At 41.8% G+C, this 21,989-nt stretch overlaps 1 protein-coding gene across 4 annotated transcripts in view; it reads right to left on the minus strand.

The window, feature by feature from the left end:
• The window catches only part of STIM1 (stromal interaction molecule 1), a 172,518-nt gene that overhangs the window by 73,593 nt on the left and 76,936 nt on the right, over positions 1-21,989 (minus strand). For all 4 annotated transcript variants that reach the window (XM_046685358.1, XM_046685360.1, XM_046685361.1 and 1 more), the window contains exon 2: positions 8,715-8,845. In XM_046685358.1, coding sequence (XP_046541314.1) covers positions 8,715-8,845 — 131 coding nt within the window. The remainder of the gene's footprint in view (positions 1-8,714; positions 8,846-21,989) is intronic.

A 21,989-nucleotide genomic window follows, 5' to 3' on the forward strand; every position in this document is an offset into this window, starting at 1 on the left:
TTTATTTGAGCCTCACACCAGTCATTGAAGGTATGTATTACCAGTGTCCCTATCTTATAGATGAAGACACTGTTCTTTAGACATCTTGATGTCTCCCAAACTTGCCACATTTTTTGCCTCCTGCCTTTACTCATAAAGTTCCTCTTTCCTGGAATGCTCCTGCTTCTTTCTTCCTTGGTAAATCCTGCTCATCTTTAAAAACCAAGTTCCAGTTTCACCTGCTCTGCAAAGCCTGCCCCTGACATACCTTCAATCAGAATTAGAGCCATCTCTGTTTACAATCCTTCTAGCTCATATCTTTGGGATAAAATCCAAGTTCCTCAGTATGGCAAGAATCTGGCTAATGCCTGCCTTTGCAACCTCAGCTCCAACATCTCCCTCCCTGTCCCACTATTACATTCTATGCTCAAGTTACAGGAACCAGTGACTCACAGATCTCTAAGGACATCACTCTCATTCCTCTACTCAGTATACTCTTCTCATCTGGTCCCCCTCTTATTCATCTCCCAAGATTCATCTCAGGCATCACCTCACCTAGGCAGTCTTTCCTGATGTCCTAGGTTAAATTCCCTCTTCTGCACTTCCAGAGCATGTAGTGCTCATCTCTCGTCACAATACTCATTGGGATTGAATATGTATGTCTTTCTGCCTCACCAATATGTGAATTCTTTGTAGGCAGAAAATTTGTCTTCCTTAATAGTGTTTGCATATCCAGCATCCAGCACAGAACAGACACTATGTTTGGAGAAGGAAGAGAGAGAGAAAGAAGTGGAGGAGAACACAATGGGAGGGTCACTGATCCTCAAGTGAATCAGGCATTGCATTGGAAACCAGTTGTTTCTTATGCCACGAAGTACACTAAATGTGGTGCACCTGCAGATACAGACGTGCACAAACAGACTTGTGTAACTACACATACAGACAACCAAACACTAACACCAGTTAGGTCTGAAGGAAAGCAGAGTCTCAGGAGCCAGCCGTCGGTTCCTCCTTAGGAAGAGTCAGAAGCTTGATACCTGATGCAGGGTTTTTCTCTGCTGGCTTGACCATTTCTGGCTGCGAGATGACCCTTGCATTCTGCATACCACTTTGTAAGGCCTAGATCCTGCCTAGACTAACAGCATCTTCGGATTCCTAATTACACTTCTAGCTCCACCCTTACCTCCAGGTCCTGCAAACTATACTGTAGCTTAACCTTTTGCTCCTAACCTTCTCCGTGATCCTCAATCTGGCTTATGGGCTTTCTCTCAGCTCCTACTTCCCTAGTGCAGTGTTCCTCTCCTCCCTCCACTTCTTCTCATATACACAGACACGTCTAAATACAGAAAGACACATACAAATACAGAAAGGCACAAAATGATGTATATGCACATACAAGGAAACAAACACAAAGGCACTTGTAGACATATATACATACAGAAGCCTTACAAGTACAACTAATGCCTGTCATCAATAGGATTGCCATCCAGAATAAACAAAGCAGACTCACCAACAAATGGGGAGGAAGGAAAACAACAGTCTGCTTAGTGAGAAAGAACTTCCCTGTCTGTCAAAGCAAACCACCATCTGGGTTTTCCTGGAAACCTGAGAGGTACCATCTGGGGGAGCTGCTGCTTCATCCTGTATCTGGCTAAGGCCCTGGGACAGATTGCAAACTATGCCTCTGATGTGTAGCTCAGCTTGTCTAGCTTCCCTGAGTGCTGGCTGACAACGTGTCTTCTGCCACACCAGCACATGTTAGATTACCTCACCCTTATTCCTGTTGAAACTCCCACAGTCTCCTGTGCACACCACCATTAGAGCCCTTAAAATGTGCTACTGTCATTGCCTGTTTACACATCTGCCTCTCTCACTAGGCTGAGGGCTTGTCAGTGGCAAACAGTATTTTATTTTCATCCCTACTTTACCGATGAGGAAAGTGGGGCTCCAAATTACTTGGCCTTACAGCTAGTACATTGCAAGGCTTGGATTTGAACTCAGGTCAGACACCAAAGCTTATGCCTAGACATTTAAAAAGTCAATGTCTAAACACTTAATTCTAAGAAATTCACAAATGTTAGGGCCGAATGCATAAGCAAGGTCACAGAACTTGGACTCAGTGGGAATGCAGCCTGTAAACTGTCCACGAGTCACTGATGGTATGTGAATGCTACAGCCACCCTATGATCAAGTATTTACAAGAAAAAAATGGGAGCAGGTCATTTCCTTAGCCTAAGGAGCAGGTTTCACCTAAAGAATAATGTCATTCATGCTATCAGTTATCTCTGTTCTGTCCAAAGGGCCTGAGTAGACTTCAATCCGTGCTTTGCCTGGATGAAGGGCAGGGGGTCAGAATGTTCCACAAGGCAAGAGAGAAGATGGTAAATTGCACCAGGAGACAGGCAAGGAGCTGGAAGGCAAAAAACCAGAGATGTGCCTCCAAACTGTAACAGTCCTTTAAGTCAAAGAAGGATTACTGCAGCAATAGAAATGCATGCATCAGAAAATTATACTGAGGTTATTTGAAGAATTGTTTGCAATTATTTCTTTTCTGCCCTACATTGCATATAGTAAACTTAAAAAAAAAAATCAAAAGCTTCAGGTCCTCAAAGCTGTGCAAAGAGAAGGCAAGGAAAATCCATGTTTAGGATTGGGTCCAGGGACTAAAGGGAGAGCTTTGCTTCCCAGAGGCCAGCATGGTAACAGCTGTGGTAATCAGAGGGAGGCCCTGAGACAAGGTGAATCCAGGAAAAACAAAACCAGGGCTACTTAGCCAGGTGCCTTTGCCATCTCCCCTCATGGAGCTCCATATGGTAAGTGCCAAGAACTTGATTCAGGTCCCAGGTATGTGGGTGAAAGGGAATTACTTTCTTGCCATCTTAGCTTCCCCAGAAGTGACAGCTACAAAAAAGAAAAAGGAAGCAAGGAAGGAAGGAAGGGAGGGAGGAAGGAAAGAAGGAATTCTCCCAAAGAGAATGCCCCAGGGCTTTTCAGTCTGGTGTCCTCAAAAGCCATCTATACCTGCCCAGAAACAGAGGCAACCAAGCTTTTAGTTAGCTAACCAGGGACTTCTGTCTCCAGAAACCTTGAGACTTAGAAGCACCTCTACATATCTATCCAAGTTAGGAGTGGGGGAAATGGAGAGAGAAATCAACATGGTTTTCAAAGTGTTTTCCACACAGCCCTAGGGATTCTTATGGGCTAGGCTACAGAAAGGCAAGTAGGAGGTGACCACTACTCCAACCAATGTAGTGACACTTTAATATTCTTAACATCTTTATTGATATATAATCCACGTACCAATTTAGTGTACAACTCAAGGGTTTTTAGCATATTCACAGGTGTGCAACCACCACAAGTTTAGAACATTTTCATCAGCCTGATGCAGATCTGAGCTGCAATAACCCAAAAAATTGAGCCTCTTCTATATACCAGGCATTGTACTGAGCGCTTTACACGCATTATTTCATTTAATCTTCACAACAATTTCATGAGGTGCCTACTATTATTACTCCACTTCTAACAAAGAGATTGAGGCTGAAAGAGATTAATTAACATCTCCAAGTTTCCACAGCTGGTAAAGGCAGAGCCAGATTGAAACCCAGGTCTGTGAGACTCCAGAGCACACACTCTTAACCCTGTGCCATACTTCTCCACCAGACACCACAGACACCAACAGAAGCATGAGTAGATTTTGCAGCTCCCTAGACTCACAGTGCTCCCTACCCATCCCTACCCCCCGAAATGTGTGATCACACCCTTGCTCAAGACTTCCATCTCAGCCTGACACCATGCTGCTACAGTGATATCGGTCAGTCATTTCACACAGTGATTAAGTATATATTCTGTACCCGGTCCTGCTGGGCATTGGGGAAACAAAAAACAAACCAGACAAGGTCAGTCCCTGCCCTGAAGAGGCTCACAATTTGGTGAGAGAAACACATCAGCCGAACAAACATTAAAATACAACTGTCAGATACAGGTAGCCTTCCTAGAAATACAGAAGAAAGAGAAAGGGGAAAATAACTAGTACTCACTGAGCTTGAACTGTGTGTCAGGTACTATGTTGGGAATTTTGTTTTTTTAAATAACATATGATGAAATTAACTTTTTGGGGGAGGGTATATAGTTCTATGAGTTTTCATATATATTTAGATTCTTATAACTGCCCCCACAATCCAGACATGGGAGAGTTCTATTACTCCCCAAAATTTCCTCATGCTGCCCCTTTGTAGTCAAACCCTCCCCACACTCCTTTCTCAGAATGTCACAGAAATGGAATCATACAGTATGTAACTTTTGGAGACTGGTTTCTTTCACTCAGCATAATGCCTTTGAGATTCATCTGTGTTGTGTGCCTCAATAGTTTATTCCTTTTTATTGCTGAGTAGTTTTCCATAGTTTTTCATCCATTCACACAATGAAGGACAAGTGATTTCTGTCCAGTTTTTGACGATTATGAATAAAGCTGCTATAAATATCTGTGTACAGGTTTCAGCATGAATATAAATTTTCTTTTTTTTTTTAAGACTGGCCCTGAGCTAACATCTGTTGCCAATCTTTTCTTTTCTTCTTCTTCTCTCCAAAGCCCCCCAGTACACAGTTGTATATTCTAGTTGTAGGTCCTTCTACTTCTGCTACGTGGGATGCCACCTCAGCATGGCTTGACAAGTGGTGCTAGGTCCGCACCTGGTCCCCGGATCCAAACCGGCAAAACCCTGGGCTGCCAAAGCGGAGTGCACAACCTTAACCATTTGGCCACAGGGCCAGCCCCTAAACTGTCATTTATCTATAGCAGTAAACATCTGGAAGCAGAACTTCTGGGAAATGAACTAAGTTATATTTAACTTTATAAGAAACTTTATAAGAAGCAAGAGTTCTAGTGGCTCTTCTTTCTCGTCTGGTACTTGGTATTGACCATTTTTTAATTTTAGCCATTCTAATCGGTGTGTAGTGGTATCTCATTGTGGTTTTAATTTGCACTTCCCTAATGGCTAATGGCACTGAGCATAGTTTCATCTGTTTAATTTTCCATTCATATATCTTCTTTGATAAAGTGTCTGTTCAAATCTTTTCCCATTTTTTATTCAGTTGCTTGTTTTCTACTGTCGAGTTTTGAGAGTTCTTTATTTGTGCTGGGAACTTTTAACAGCACTTTTCTCACTCTTGACAACAACCCTGCAAGGGTAGGAATCATTAACCAACATTTTACCCTGAGAAAACCAAAGGGGAAGTCACTAACCTACAAAAATCTGATCACATTTATGCCTAATTTCAAAGTTTACTTATCACTTAGTCATCTATGACACAGACCACTAGAACACAAGCTCTATAAAAGCAGAGATCTTATCTGTTTTTTAATGATGGAATCTAAAGCCCTACAACAGTGCCTGGTACATCCTAAGTATTCAATAAGAATTTGTTTAATGGCTGAATAAATGCCCTAATTTTCCACCTAGGCTCCAGAGAAGCCTACCTCAGACCGTCAGGACAACCTGATGGCACCATCCCACTGCAGCAAATCCTTTGTCCATGGGCAGTGTCCCCATCAGAGTCTGAATAGAACACAGGTCATGAATTCCCGCACTGCCAGGCTCATAGAACTCTCTGCCAACTTTGCAAGAGCACCATCACCAACAGTGTCATCTTGCTCATCTGAAGGGCCCACAATCCATAGCCTCTGCTATCTAGGACAGAAGCAAGCAGAGATGGCACTTGAGCAGCCAAAGTAGCTGCCCCACACACAAATAATATTATATTTTCTGTAAGATGACTACCGAGTCTATTTACCATAAGTCTAATTTCATAGCTCATAGCAGAGTAGATACAGAAATTAGAAATGAGAATGAATCAAAGAAGAGATGGGAAAACTATAAGAAGAAAACACAATAATGCATATAGGAATCTAGGCACTGGGGTAATAGTGCAAGAGGCCCTGAAGACATGTTTTGAATTATCCAAAGAAAGTTTACACTTGGCTCACAATAATCTGTAAGAAGAAAGACTTACTTCAAAAACGGCTAAAATTTTAAAAGATCTAGAACTGAGGTTATTAACTCAGTTATCTGAAAATCTTACTGATCTGAGGCTGAATACATGAGGCCTTCACAGAGCATCCTTTCAAACTTCTACTAAGATCCTTGGGTAATTAGCAATGCTTTTAAATGGGTCATAAAAATCTCAGTCCTTGATGGCCAGCACAACCAGGTTTCATCTCTCTGCCTCAGCGTCCATTATCCAATATCCTAAGCTCTGAGCTATCCATCCAACTTTCTAGTTAGACCCCGAACTCCAAAGTTGTCTAGGATATGTCTAGACTGATGTAAGCATACACACTTTGCTACCATTACTTTCTCTTTCAAGGACAGTAACTTGTGACTGATCATGAAAACTCAGACTAGCAGGTCCCTCTAACCACCAGAGGCCTGAGATGGCAGAGAGAGCAGCGGAAGCCAAGGCAAGGCAGAAGCTATCCTGAAAAAGAACAGCTCACCACTGGCACACAGAAGAGCAGGGTGACAGCTTTTGTGTTATTTTAGAACAGTTTGTGCTGATGAGCTTTTTGTTGTGGTAACATTCCTCTGAAAAGAACATTTTCTTCCTCCCCTCATTGACAAAGCAATTCAGCAGAAAGTCAAAAAGGAGGAGGGGCGGATGACAAAGATATCGAGGAATTTGTGGATCTTGGATGATATCACCTTCTAGACTGTTGTGCTGTCTGTCCGTCTCCCAGTCCTGTGGCCAGGCCCTCGGAGAGAGATCAGGACACCCCTAGGCCTCATTCACCACTAGGAACATGGCTTTATTCTCAGCATAGACAAATAAAACTTGGTCCTTTGAGGGTCAGTGACACTTCTAGATGTGACCAAAAGTTCAGACACTTTCATCATGTTTGTTGTTCTTGCAAAAGAACCTAAAATTGCCAGGTTCAACAAGTATACACATCTCAGCCTGACTGGCTGGGACCCACTTTCCTTTGCAGGTTTTTGTCCTGCAGTTTTCTACCACAGTCACTCTGTCTAAGCAAACCTACCCACCATGCTTCTTTCTACTTCCACGTCTTTGCTCACACTGGTTCCCTGTTATTCAGGTTCCCTCACCCCCTCTGCTCTATCCAAATTCTACTTTTCCTCCAGAAAGTCTATTTTTCTCCTCTTATAAATTCCTTAGGCATTATCTAGTTCAATCTACTACAAGGATCCCCTCCGCTGACCGACTGGTGGAGTGCTGTATTCTACCTGCCTATCTTCAGTGATAGGGAGTTCACTACTCACCTACCAAAGAAGCCTCTTCTATGACGAGATAGCGTGTTAGGCAATTCTTTATTCTAGAAAAATATGCCTATATTTTACTCTCCCCATACTGGTCCTGGTTCTGCCCTCAGAATAAGAGAAACAATGTAGCTATACTTAACAGCATGGGCTTTGCAATCAGATCTGTGTTCATATCCAGTGTGCCCTTGAACAAAATGCTTAACCTTTCCAAGGCTCTAGTCCTTGGTAATAATACCAACTTCATAAGCTGTTAAGAAAGTTAAAAGAGTAACTATGAAAGGGCTTAACACTATGCCTGGCATAGGGTGAGAATTCAATAAATGATAGTTAGTGCTGCGGTTTTCATTGTTATCATTATCATTATGTGTCTGATTTCTTCAGTTCTAATGTATTCGAAGGTAGAAATTACATTAACTGAGTCTTTTCTTTTCCAGGTGAAACTTTCTTCACTCAACTGTAAATTATCTGTCCTATTTACTGCCACATCCCCATGTCTAGAATAGTGTCTGGCACATACATAATAGACACTTACAAATATTGAACTGCATTGAATGTTCCCCGTTTCATAGTTTCCATACTCTTCATCATTCACATCACTCCTCTCTGTATAGGCTCTCCCTGTTCCAAATGCTTCTGACAGCGTGAGATCCAAAACTGAACTCAAAACTTAAAGGTGGGCTAAGCTGCAGGGAGGAGAGATTAGGATTACCTCCTCCCTCATAATATACACTAAATCATTATTATACATTTGGCATAACTTGGTAGCTTCACCAAACTGTTGGCTCATGTTGAGCTTGAAATCAACTGAAACCTTTAAATTTTGTCACACTGGATGACTCTGTACGCTGGACTCTGTGGAACTGGAGCTGTAGTAATGCCAAAAGGTGAAACAATAACAGAGTTTTTTCCATCTAGAGATTCCTCTCACTCTTACTATCTGGACCACTCAATTGGCTCCCAGCAACTGCAGCCAGGAATTCAGAATGATCTTTCTAGGAACATTTGTTTCTTCCTCCCAAATGGAGTATAAGCTCCCAGAGGGCAAGATCTGACTGTCTTACCTTCTCTCCCACATGTGACACAGGGCTGAACACAGAGTAAGCATAGACTGATGCCCTCCATCTACTGCAAGATTACAATGAGGATTCAGGGAAACTGTAGAGACCAACCTCAGGGCTCCCTCTCCCTCTCAAACAGCACAGCTCTCTCAGTGGTGTGCTTCTAGCTGGTAAACAGACAGGAGCCAGCCCAGGCACTGACATAGACATAAGGCCTGCACTCTGACAGGCTGGCTCCTGGAGGGCTGTTCTGTTGAGAATCACCTCTCCTGATAGAGACGAGTTCCTAGAGAACAAGCCAACATCAAGAACGTCGCTGCATGGGCAACAGTCTGTCTAGACAGCTTTCAGGAACGGTTCACACAGGAAGAGCAGAGAGCCATGGCAAGGTGAGAGAGCTCACCTCATCACTTTCTTCCACATCCACATCACCATTGGCATCATCATCCATCAGCTTGTGGATGCTGCGGACTGCATCAAAGCTGAGCTTCTCATCCTCACTGTGGCACAGGGGCTTGTCAATCCGGCAAAACTCTGTACAGGAAAAGCAAGAGACAATATTACTAGGAGCTGCCACCCAGCCTCTATTACCCACCTGTCTCAGCATCCTTAGTTTCTAGCACCTGACTCCTCATGTAGCCACTTAACCGGATATTTGTACAGTGAGAAAAGTGTTTCATCTAGTCTTTAACTGTCTCCCCAACAATGTGCTGAGATCCCTCATTTAGGGACAATGCTTTATCATCCTAATATAGTTCCCTGGCGGAGAAGTCAAGCATAGGACTGGGAATACGCTGAGATCTAGACAAAGAACACGAATTGGTAACTCAAAGGAAAAAAATACAAAAGAGAGAAAATACAAATAACCAGTGAACAAGAAAGTTTAGCCTTACTAGTAATCATAGAAATACATATTCAAATGAAATATAACTTTTAATCAGTCAATAAACAAATCTAAATTAATACAATCTTTTCTAGAAACAGAAAAATAGTCCATTCATTCCAATGCCAGAATAATATGTAGTTTTCCTTTTCTGTTCACTTTGTCACTGTTGGTACAAATAATGCCAGCCACAAGCTAACTGGGGAAACTCTTCACATCTGATGCCCTCCCAAAGACAGTTACATTCAGCAAATATCTACTAGAGGTCTATGGTCCTGAGCTCATCTGATACAACAGCTTAGGAGGTCTGGCGTGCAGCTTCCTCTGTCTACCATCACACAGTCACTCATGCGGCAGTAAGACCAGCACAGGATCCTAGGCCACACCCGAGCTCTTTCATGATACTTAATCCTCTCTTACAAACCTGGAAAGCACCTAGCTCCATTGATGCGCACAGCAGAAAGAGTCTGGAGTCTAGTCTTATCTCTACCATGTGACTCTAGGGAGGTCACTTCCCTTCTCCAGGCCTCAAGTTCACTAGTATTTTGAAAAAGGCATTTTAACTAAAGTTTCTAGTATTTCTTCCAATTCCTAGATTCTAAAATTCCTCTTTCCTTTTGACCCAGATCTTGATAACTACTTTCTAGGTAAAATACTCTTCGGATCGACCTAAAGATTAGGCCTGAAACAATAAGTCTTCTAGAAGAGAATATAGGCAGTACACTCTTTGACATCAGTTTCAAAAGAATCTTTTCGGACACTATAACTCCTCAGTTGAGGGAAACAATAGAAAGAATAAACAAATCAGACTAAAGAGCTTCTTCAAGGCAAGGGAAAACAGGATTGAAACAAAAAAACAGCTCACTAATTGGGAAAAAATATTTACAAGCCATTTATCCGACAAAGGGTTAATCTCCATAATATACAAAGAACTCACACTGCTTAACAACAAAAAAACAAACAACCCGATCAAAAAATGGGCAGAGGACATGAACAGACATTTCTCAAAAGAAGATATAAATATGGCCAATAGACACATGAAAAGATGTTCATCATCGCTAATCATCAGGGAAATGCAAATCAAAACTACACTAAGATATCACCTTACACCCGTTAGATTGGCAAAAACATCCAAAACCAAGAGCGACAAATGTTGGAGAGGTTGTGGAGAAAAAGGAACCCTCATACACTGTTGGTGGGAATGCAAACTGGTACAGCCACTATGGAAAACAGTGTGGAGATTTCTCAAAAAGTTAAAAGTAGAAATACCCTATGACCCAGCCATCCCATTACTGGGTATCTATCCTAAGAACCTGAAATCAGAAATCTCAAGAGTCCCTTGCACCCCTATGTTCATCGCAGCATTATTTACAATAGCCAAGACGTGGAACCAACCTACATGCCAAGAAACTGATGATTGGATAAAGAAGATATGGTATATATACACAATGGAATACTACTCAGCCATAAAAAAAGACAAAATTGGCCCATTCACAGCAATGTAGATGGACCTCGAGGGTATTATGTTAAGCTAAATAAGCCAGTCAGACAAAGACGAATTCTATATGACTCCACTCATAGGTGGAAGTTAACATATTGACAAGGAGATCTGATCGGTGGTTACCTGGGAAAAGTGGGGGTGGGGAGAGGGCACAAAGGGGGAAGTGGTGTACCCACAACATGACTAACAATAATGTACAACTGAAATCTCACAAGGTTGTAATCTATCATAACATTAATTAAAAAAAAAATACTCTTCAGATCACCCCCAAAGAAGATACAAGAAAGACCCTATTTCCCAGATAACAGAAGAAACTGTCACAGGAAAGAAAGCAAAGACAGGGTAAAGAGACTGTGGTCATGAAGGCTTCTAGAAAGCATTGATCAAAGACCCGAAACACTCTAATCCATTTAATCATTTACTTGTCTGCTACTCAGACAGTGATAAGACAAGACAGGTTACCTCTCTATCACTTGCTAATTGCTCAAATCCTTTACAAAATGAGGGAAGGCTATAAATATATTAAACTTTTTAAGTGTCTCAGATGTGTCTCAATAAAAATATGTTCAATATTGAAGTTCACAGATGTTAACTTTGATGTTAACAGTCAAAAGCAGCTGAAAAGCCACAGCAAGAGTCCAGGTCTGCTGATTCCCAAGCCCGCACTTCACCTGATTGTCCTTATGCCAAGGTGATCAGATAGCTTTAGGTTGGCTTCATCTTCTGGAAGCCACAGATGGTAATACTGGTAAGAAGCACACTGAAGAAGTGGCTTTATAAAAGAAAAAAAGTAAGACAAATAGTACACATACAAAAGACATAACTCCATGTAACCTTATGTTCCTCTATATTTGTCCTACCAAGTTGGACTAGGGAGTGGAGGGTGGGGTGGAGGGGTGGTGGGTACTGAGGGAAAGAGTCGAATGTAGCCAAAGATTAAGGCATTGTTTCTCAAACTCCTGAACAACAAGAGCTCTTGGCACCATTGTTTCATTCATGGACTCCCATCCATGAACTACCTATCAAAATAAAATCACAGTAAGTAATGACTAGTTCATAGAAAAAGCACACAGCACTGCAACACAACCAACATAAGGCTTTCCTTCCCTTCATATGTCTGGCATTGTATTCAGCACAGGGCATAAAAAGATGAATCATATCTTCTTTTCTCTCAAGGAATTCAATTACGAAAGTGGGGGAGATAGGCAATTAAAACACTATGTGCTAACTGCCATGATAGAAAGAATCAAAATTACTCTACAGGTCAGCAAACTTTCCATAAAAGGTCAGATAGTAAACAATTTAGGATTTATGGGCCATATAATCTCTGTCGCAACTACTTAACTCTGTCATTGAGTATAAAAGCAGCCATAGACAAAACGTAAGTGAATGAGCTTAGCTGTGTTCCAACAAAACTTTATTTACAGGGGGCAGGCCCTGTGGCCTGGTAGTTGAGTTCAGCACACTTTAGTGGCCCAGGTTTGCAGGTTCAGATCCTGGACACAGACCTACACCACTCATCAGCCATGCTCTGGTGGCGACCCACATATAAAATGGAAGAAGATTGGCACAGATGTTAGCTCAGGGCTAATCTTCCTCAGCAAAAAAAAAAAGAAAGAAAGAAAGAAAAAAACCTTTATTTACAAAAATAGGCAATGGGTTGGATTTGGCCCCTGGGGCGTAGTTTGCTGACTCATGTTATAGAAGACCACAGGTAGCACACATGAACCACATTGGACTGACAGATTTCTGACCCAAAGCAAAGAATTCAATCTTTTCATAAGCCCGTATCCACACACAGTTGATCCTAACTGAAGTACAACTTCTAATGGGCTTTTAAAAATAATGGAAATAGTTTACCAAGCTCTAGGGACTGGTAGCCTCCAGGCTGGGCACCACTGGCCCAAGGTCAGCCAGCCCCTTTCCCAAAGGCCTACAAGCAGATCCAAGAAGTTTGGGGTTTAAACACCAGGCTCTGGTTTGTAAGCTGATCAGACAGGTGGCCTTTGCTTCTGGCATCATCAGGCATGGAAAAGGATTAAAGGGATGAGGATAAAGGAGTACAAAATCTTAATGTTCCATATGGCCATAGAATCCTGTCCAGAAAAACCATATCAGCCAAAATTCACAAATAACTCCTTCAACCAACCATTTCTTACGTTGTCTCTCTCTCCTTCCTGAGACCTTTTCTACTTTCTCTTATAGAGTCCAATCTGGCAAGGTTTCCCAGAACCATCTTGGAATACCTTAGAAGATCCACCCATTTAGCAATACATTATTACTGCAATGAGAGAGCCCTGGACTTTGAGTCAGAACCCATATGTCAAAATTCCAGCTTCATCAGTTGCAACCATATGATATTGGACAAGTTGTTTAACCTCTCTGAGCCTCCAGTATCTCACCTGCATAATGAAGACAACTGTCTCTGGCGCATAGGGCTTTAGTGAGAATTAAATAAGACTGCATTTGTTAAAATACCTTGCATAGTGCCTGCATAAAGCTGACATTCAATACATTTGTAGTTTCCTTCTTTCCTGTCAGAGCAGCAAGTGAACAGTTCCCATCTTCTACTTCAGCCATTTTCCCTTTCAGATTATGAAGAATAAAATACAAGAGGTATGGTCCAATCAAATTGATTAGTCATATGTTCTAGGTGAGCTGGCAGGTGACTGTGACAATAGCCTGGACTCCCACATGTATGTGTCCATCACCAGTAACACTCAGGACCCCATGCGGCAGTTGTTTAATTTGTCTTCCCCATCAGACTACAACTTCCATAAGGCCTTGGGACCATGCCCCCAGTAGCAAGCAAAAGCCAGATTCTTGGTGGATGCTCAGTAATGTTTTCTGAATGAATAACAAAATACCAACTCCACAATTACATGTAGGATTTCTCTAGGCAGAAAAGAGAAGAATTCTAGGTAGAGAGAGTAGCACAGGACCAGGTTTTTAAATGTTTTTGTCTCAGGACCCCTTTACACACTTAAAAATTGAAAAGCTCAAAACTGATAGTTACACATTAGAAATTAAAAGACAAATCCTAATATTTAGCAATTAATTCATTTTAAAACAAATCTCCTGTGTTAATATAAATAACATGTTTTATGAAAAATAATTGTTTTCTGAAAAAAAATTCATGAGAAGGGTGGGATTGTTCTACATTTTTGAAATCTCTTTAATGTCTGGCTTAACAGAAGACAGCTGTGGTCTTATAACTGTTTCTGCATTCAACGTGTTATTTTGATTGAAGATCAAAACATAGATATGCAGATGGAAAAGGCAAGAGTATGTTAATGGCCTTTCAGATAACTGTGGACATTCCTCTCTGATACTACACCAAAACTCAACTAGTAGGTTTATTAAAGGTTAGTTGCAACGTGAAATCTGAAACTACATGGATGAACTTTTTGTGCTCTATTACATTAAAATCCATTGGTCTATCTTTCACTTTGAATGGATCTTTTATCCACGTGTGATTTTGTAACATAATGCACTGGTCATTTAGAAACTACAGATTCCATGAGCTAGGCAGAGCTTCCAAATTTACCATATTTCATTTATCGATATTAAAATAATCACAATTATTAATATCACCACTGATTTTGATGAGGATTTTTAGGTTGCTTAATTTTAAAACGGTTTATGATGAGGACTTTAGGCTGGTTACTTTTAAAACTACAGATGAGAAGCAGGCTCCAAGGAGTGGAATTTGCTTGCTTGTCCCTTTGTTGGGAAAGATTTACATTTCTAAGGGAAACCTCTATCTGTAAAGATGCCTCCCTCTCTGTACCAGGAAGAAGAAGAGAGGTGACCTTATCCCTAGAAACTCTTAATGGGGAAGGCAAGAACTTAAGTTGGTTGCTGTCTGGCAATCTCATGTAACTGATTTAGCGTGGTGGCTTCTGACCTTTACTTAATCCGATTTGATTCTTGTCTAAAAGTCATGGGATCACCCAACGACCAGACCCCACCTGCACTGATACCATTTTAACTTTTTTTCATGTTCTTTCCTTTGTCTTCGTAAAGAGATGACTCACATACCTATGCCTTAAATTTAGCCCTAACCCTCAACTCGGGGCAGCAGCAGGAGCTCTGACTGCCCGTGGGTCCTGTCCCCACGCACCAGCTCTGCCTGCCCGTGGGTCCTGTCCCCATGCCAGCGGGGGCAGCAGCAGCAGAGGCAGCAGAAGCGGCAGCAGCAACATGCCGGCAGCAGCTCTGCCTGCCCATGGGTCCTGTCCCCATGCCAGCGGTGGCAGCAGCAGCTCCCCATGCCAGCAGCATCTCTGACTGCCCGTGGGTCCTGTCCCCACGCAGCAGCCTGACTGCCCATGGGTCCTGTCCCCATGCTATTCTATTCTCTAAATAAAAGAACTACTGCCAGATCTTAAGAGTCTAAGAAATCTTTCTTTCGACTCCTCGGCTCACCAACCCCGCATCAATTTCATCAGAAAAGTTTTAAATCTGGGGAAGCTGTCAAGCTCACAGCAGCACACATAAGTTTTCCAAAATTCTAATTTTCAGTTAAAAGCTGGAATTTTATCATTAGCAACAAATACTACCAGTTGTTTTCCTCAAAGCAGCAGACTCACATCATTCATTTTCAAGAAAATCTGCCAAATACATAAGTCTGAGTAACTGCAGTTTGTCTGTTAGTTATTTTTTCAAGTAAAAATAGTGTTCCCTCAAAAAAGAAGGTAGTTCAGCTTGCAACTCAATCGCACGAATGCTCTTCCTTGAGATAAACATCAAACTTCTACATGCAGCAGGAGTGCTTTATGCATACTTCCTGTTTCATCACACAGAATACTAAAGAGATATATATTCATTCATGGGTTACAATTTAATAAAATTAATAAATTTTAACTTCTTTATTAAAAGCTTTCTTCAAAAAACTGAGAATGTGTGGAAGTGATGAATACAATGATGACTAGCACAGCTTTGTGCCACTGCTTTGATTCTTGTTAAGGTACCAGGAGTTTTACTCACTTTTGCACCACCAGTGCAAACGTACACACAATGAAAAAAACAAATAACATCTCAGCATTATTATTAAAATGGCTTTGAGCTTCTTGACCTCTGAAAAGATCCTGGTGATCCTCAATGGTCTACAGACCACGCTTTGTCAACCACTGGCAGAAAAAACCACAAAGTCCTTTCCCTCACGTTCAGATCTCCTCTCCCGTCTCCAGGAAGAACTAATCATTTACTATTCTCCGCTCCAAAGCACTCTGTACACAATTCTGTTGCATTAATTCTCATGCTCTGAGTTGTTCACATGCCACATCCAGAAAAGGGAAAGGACTAAGCTTGACTCACTCTATCCCCTAGGGCCCAACATGATACCACAACTAACATGTACCCTGAAGTACGAAATCAGTATACGCTGGCTGAAGGAACGAATGCATACATGAAGGGATTCATAACAAACTATATCTCCCCACAAGGCAAGAGAATTCTTGAGTACAACCCCAAACCCACCACCAATATCCACCATCTACCTAATGCCACTTCTCTCCCAGCCACTTTCATTTCTTATCACTGAACAGTAATTCATCCCCCAGAGAACACATATCTGTAAGCATGCAAAGCAGAGCCACCACAATTGAGCCTGAAAATGGATTGTCTGATGTGAGACACAAGCCCAAAGGGAAAGAAATGAGAGAAACAGCAATCAAGGAAGAAGGTAAAGATAAGGAGTAGAGAGGGCACTGATAAGACTGCTCCTCAGCGCTTGGCTGGAACCTGAGGGGAATCTGGAAATTGCTAAATTTTACCAGCAGGGGCCCCATCAATGAGAATAATTTCTCCTGCTTCACCTCTCACCCCCAGGGTAACATTAGCAAACTCTGTAGTGACTCTAGATGGGATCAGAATCCATCCTTACCCTTAGATAAGGGCGCAAAAGACTGTAAGACTGAGAGCACTAGCCCTGGGAAGACTTTCAGATTCAACTAAGGACCATGAGGTTCCAGAGATAAAGTGGCATGGAACCTAGAATGAGGATGGGGCTGAAGTAGGCAAGGGATCCTCTAGACAAAAATGTAAAGGCTGAGAAGGGGAACTGGTTTAGGACCTGGAACCAGCAAGAAAGGTCCCCCCTGGGATACAGCATATAGCAGGCCTAGCCACAGAGTAAAGAGGAGTCAGATCTCTGGGCTGAGCAAAACCCAGCCTACCTGACGGATGTTCCTGGCCCTGGTAAAACATCATGTCCTCACATGCAAGAAGAGGCCCAGCTCTTCTCACCAGGGGACAGGAATTCAGAAGAGCTTTCCTTCTAGACAAAGCTGGCACTGGTTTCAGCAACCCAAGCAGCACTGACACAAAAGACTTCTGACCATGCTCACTTCTCCCCCAGGGAGAAGACCTCAAAAAATAACCCATACAACATCAAGAGTGAACCGTAAGTTAAACTATGGACTTTGGGTCATTATGATGTGTCAGTATAGGTTCATCCTTGGTAAAAAAAAAAAAAAAAAAGTGTCATTCTGGTGAGTAATGTTGATAACGAGGTTGGCTATGTACAAGTGGAGGCAGAGGATGTATGGGAATCTCTGTACCTCCCTCTCAGTTTTGTTGTAAACCTAAAACTGCTGTAAAAAAAATAAAGTCTTGGGGCCGGCCCAGTGGCGCAGCGGTTAAGTTTACACGTTCCACTTCGGCAGCCCGAGGTTCACCGGTTCAGATTGAGGGTGCAGACCTATGCACTTCTTGTCCAGCCATGCTGTGGCAGGCATCCCACATATAAAGTAGAGGAAGATGGACATGGATGTTAGCTCAGGCCCAGCCTTCCTCAGCAAAAAGAGGAGGATTGGTGGCAGATGTTAGCTCAGCGCTAATCTTCCTCAAAATAAATAAATTAATTAAATAAAGTCTTTAAAAAAATCATAGCCTATAATATGTGTATGGTCACTAGAGGTTTTTTCAATTCTTATAAGCATGCTTTTAAAAGTACTATTTATGTTGATTATAATGTGAGATAATTATATTCTCACTCTAACTTGTAATCTGAATACTCCAGTAACAATTTTTCTAATTTATATGACATACAATTAAAGAAAGTTCTCAATGAAAAAGAAAAAATAATCCAAGCATCAACTACATATAAAGCCCCAGTATCAACATAATGAGATACACCTCTGAGTTCCACAGCATTTCTGACTTCGTACCTCTATGGCCCGCCCTCAGTCAGCCCACAACTGTGGTTATTCAAGGATATCTGAGGGCAGAGCTCATGTCTTTTTGCTTTTTTCATAGCACTTACTACCACCTCGTACATGATATATTTATTCATTGATGTGTTTATTGTCTGTTTCCCTCTAAAACAAGTAAGGTTCACAAAAGCAGGGACCATTTTGTTCACTGCAGTAATCCCCAGGACTCATGCAGTGCCTAGCACATAGTAGGTATTCACTATAGACTTGCTGAATGAATGAATAAATCTTTGTCTTCCCTAATGTGCAAAGCAGATTTCTCCTCTCGACCTGACTTTTAAACTTCGGGTTTTAAAGAATTTGAGTTCAGTCCTAGGTTCTTTCTGTTCTCATACTACACTCTCTCCTAAGGTGATTTTACATCTTCTCATAGCTTCAATTACCATTTAAAGAAATTACTAGCTATTACCAAATCCCAAAAAACAAAATAATGTTTCTGGTTCAAGTTTCACTTCTGACCTACAAAACCCCACAGAAGCCAACTACCTACTAAACATCTCCACATGGATGTTTGACAGGCACCTCAACTCATAACGTCTAAATCTAAACTCATCATCTTTCCCCCAGTTGCTCCTACTTCTCCAGTTGCTCATGTCAGAAACCTTGACATTTCACTCTCCCTCACTCTTCACATCTAATCAATTACCAACCCTAGTTCAAGACTCCTCAACTATTCCAAATCTTCTTTTCCACACGGTATGTCACTCTAAGGGGAGATATTCCAAATATTACTGACCAGTCAGCAAGAATGCTAGCTAAGGGCAGTGCCAGTACCTACCAGCTGAATATCTGTCCAAGGCATCTCCCTCCTTAAAACCCTTCAAAAGCTTCTCATTAGTCTTAGGATAAAGTTCAAATTTCTTAATGTGGCCTGCAAGGTCCAGAATGATCTGCCATCTGCCATGTTTCTGATCTCATGTCCAGCAACTCCTTCTGCTTCATGTGATCCTTTTTTGATGTGCCAACTTTCTTCTCTCCTTTCCACACAGCACAGTGGTTCTCAGATCTGGTTGCATAGTGGAATCACCTAGGGAGGTCTTAAATTGCTGAAGCCCAGGTCCCATCCGAGACCAGTTAAATCATATCTCTATAGGTGAGACCTAGATATGGGTTTGGTATTTGGGGGTTTTGTTTTTTTGTTTTTTTCTTTAATTGAGATATAACATACACAAATGCATAAGTAAACATATGGATCAATTAACTTTTACATATGTATATATCCATGTAACTACTACCAAAATCAAGATAGAGAACATTCCCAACACTCCAGGAAGGCTCCCTCCCTCCTGCCCCTTTCCAATCAATACTCCTGTGACCAGTCCCCACTCTCCCGTAGTGGTAACCACTACTCGGATTTTTATCACCAGAGGTAAGTTTTGCCTTTTGTTGACATTTATAAAAATGGAGCATGGGGGCTGGCCCCGTGGCCGAGTGGTTAAATTCGCCCGCTCCGCTGCAGGTGGCCCAGTGTTTCATTGGTTCGAATCCTGGGCGCGGACATGACACTGCTCATCAAATCACGCTGAGGCAGCGTCCCACATGCCACAACTAGAAGAACCCACAACGAAGAATATACGCCTATGTACCGGGGGGCTTTGGGGAGAAAAAGAAAAAAATAAAATCTTTAAAAGAAAAAAATGGAGCATGGATATTTAAGGTACAGTTGCACACAATAAAATACCCCCATTTTAAGTGTACAGTTCAACATTTTTGACAAACATATGCACTTATATAACTACCACCCCAATCAAGATATGGAACATTTCCATCACTCCAAAATGTTCCCATTTGGCCCTTCACCGCCAACCCTCATCACCCTCCCCACACAACCACTGATCTGATTTCTATCATTAAAAATTAGTTTTTCCTGTTCTAGAACTTCAAATAAAAGTAATCATCAGTACTCTTTTGTGTCTGGCTTCTCTCGGTCAGCATGATTTGAGATTCAACCATATTGTCACATGAGTCAGTAGTTTACTCCATTTTATCACTGAATACTATTCTATTGAATGGATATACTACAATTTGTTTATCCATTCACCAGTTTTTAGTTATTACAAATAAAGTGCTACAAACATTTGTGTACAAGTCTCTGCATGGACATATGTTTTCATTTTTCTTGAGTGAGTGTTTTATCCTTGAGTTCCACTAGGAGTAGAACTGCTCAGTTATACAACAGGAAAACTGCCAAACTGTTTTCCAAAGTAGTTGTATCACTTTATACTCCCACCAGTAAGTACCAGTATGAAGCACCAGTCCAATTGCCTCATATACTCTCCTATACTTGGTGATGTTAATGTGCAGCCTGGGTTGAGAACCACCTAGAATTCCTTTTATATGAAAGGCTCTTCATTCTTTCTTGACCTGCAAACTCTGACTCACGCTGCTGGTCTCAGCTTAAATACTTCTTCAAAGAATGTCCCTCGACTCATCTTCCCTCCCAAACTGGTTTAGGCCTGCATTATACACTTTCCAAAGCACCCTATATTTTTCATTTATAATACTTTTCACAACTGTAATTATTTGTGTGATCATTTGTTTAATGTCTGTCTTCTCCACTAAACTGTAAGCTCCATAGTGGCAGGAACCACGTGTGTCTTCTTTCTGGCTGAATCTTGGCTTCTAGCCAACACTTAGCACCTAGCAAAGTCCCTAGGCACAATGTTGGGCTTCAATAAACATTTGCTGAATGAACAAAGGAATGCCCAGAAGAACTTGTTTCATGAAGACCCAAATTCAAACAGAGATGAACAATACAGTCCTCGCCCACAAAAAGTACTAGAATGAGCAGAATACATGAATTACAAAGACACAAAGTAAAATATGGTCAGGGGCAAGAGAACAGAGCTGTAGGAGATACCACAGTCTGAACAACAGGTAGAAGACAGTGGGGGCAGAAGGAAAGGCAACCCAAGAAAAGCAAGCCCAAGAGCAAGGAGCACAGCATCTCACACAATTTGATTTATTGAAGGACCCTAAGTCAAAGGGTTCTTTTTACGAATCTTGCAAAAGCTCCTGGCATAGAATGGGGGTACTGAATGTTGGGATCCCTCACTGCACTCAGACTCTAAATGGCATAGTTGGAGGGGATTTGGAGAACATCAAGGGTCATTGCTCACTTTACATGTGGAAAAGGAAACTGAGGCCATAAAATGGGGTTGTTTTGCCCCATGTCGGCGGGCAAAGTGGTGGCAGAACCAGAATAAAAGCCTCGCTAACTTCCTATGCCATGTCCTGTGGCAAGGCTATGGCTGGGAGATCCAGATGATCCTGTCCAAGAGTGGCTCCCTAGAACTACTAACTCTTACTCTCCAAGACCAACAGATGGCGGTGGTGGGGGGCAGTTTCCTTCAAGTTCTTTCTGTTATTAAGGGCAAACACAGAAGTCCTAACTAAGCTTATGCTATTCTCCAAACAGGGTAAAACAGAACTTCCTGGTTTTGTCTTCTTCAGTGTCCAGCACTAGCCAAAGTCCCCTTCCTCATTAGGACTTAGAAACAAAGTTAAAAAGATAGTAGAGAAGAAATACTGAGTCTCCCATGGGAGGAGAGAAAAGAGCAAAGGAATATGCTTCTGTTAAGCATATGAAACCTAAACATCTGCTAGAAGAACTGAAGAAATCTTCAGCCCTCTCTCCTCAGAGGGGCACTCAGCCACCCCTCTTATGTCCCATTTCTACTTCTTCCTCCTCTCAGTATTCTTTTCTTCAAACTTTGATCTCACAAGGAGCCTCCTTCCAGAAGACGGCTAATCCCTAAAGTTAGTCCCCACCCAGCGGGCCATGACCTCAGTGACTCAGTCTTCTGGTGCAGGGAACTTCTAGCTGTTCTGACTCCCTGGGCCCGCTCCGGGGTCTCCTGCAGGGCTTTGGACTCTTGTCTATGTGCTTAACAGCCTCTTTGCCTGCCCTTTTATTTCTATAACCTTTCTGACTGAATTAAAAGTGTCTGACCCCTAGTTTAGTGTTCACATGCTGTCATTTCAACACTCATTTATGACTTTCAAACAGCTATTTGCTAAACACTGAACCAACTAGTTGAAATAGCCAAAGTCACTGAGAATGCAGAGAAGTAAGAC

Source organism: Equus quagga, chromosome 14 (assembly GCF_021613505.1).
Source record: "Equus quagga isolate Etosha38 chromosome 14, UCLA_HA_Equagga_1.0, whole genome shotgun sequence".
Taxonomy (NCBI): domain Eukaryota; kingdom Metazoa; phylum Chordata; class Mammalia; order Perissodactyla; family Equidae; genus Equus; species Equus quagga.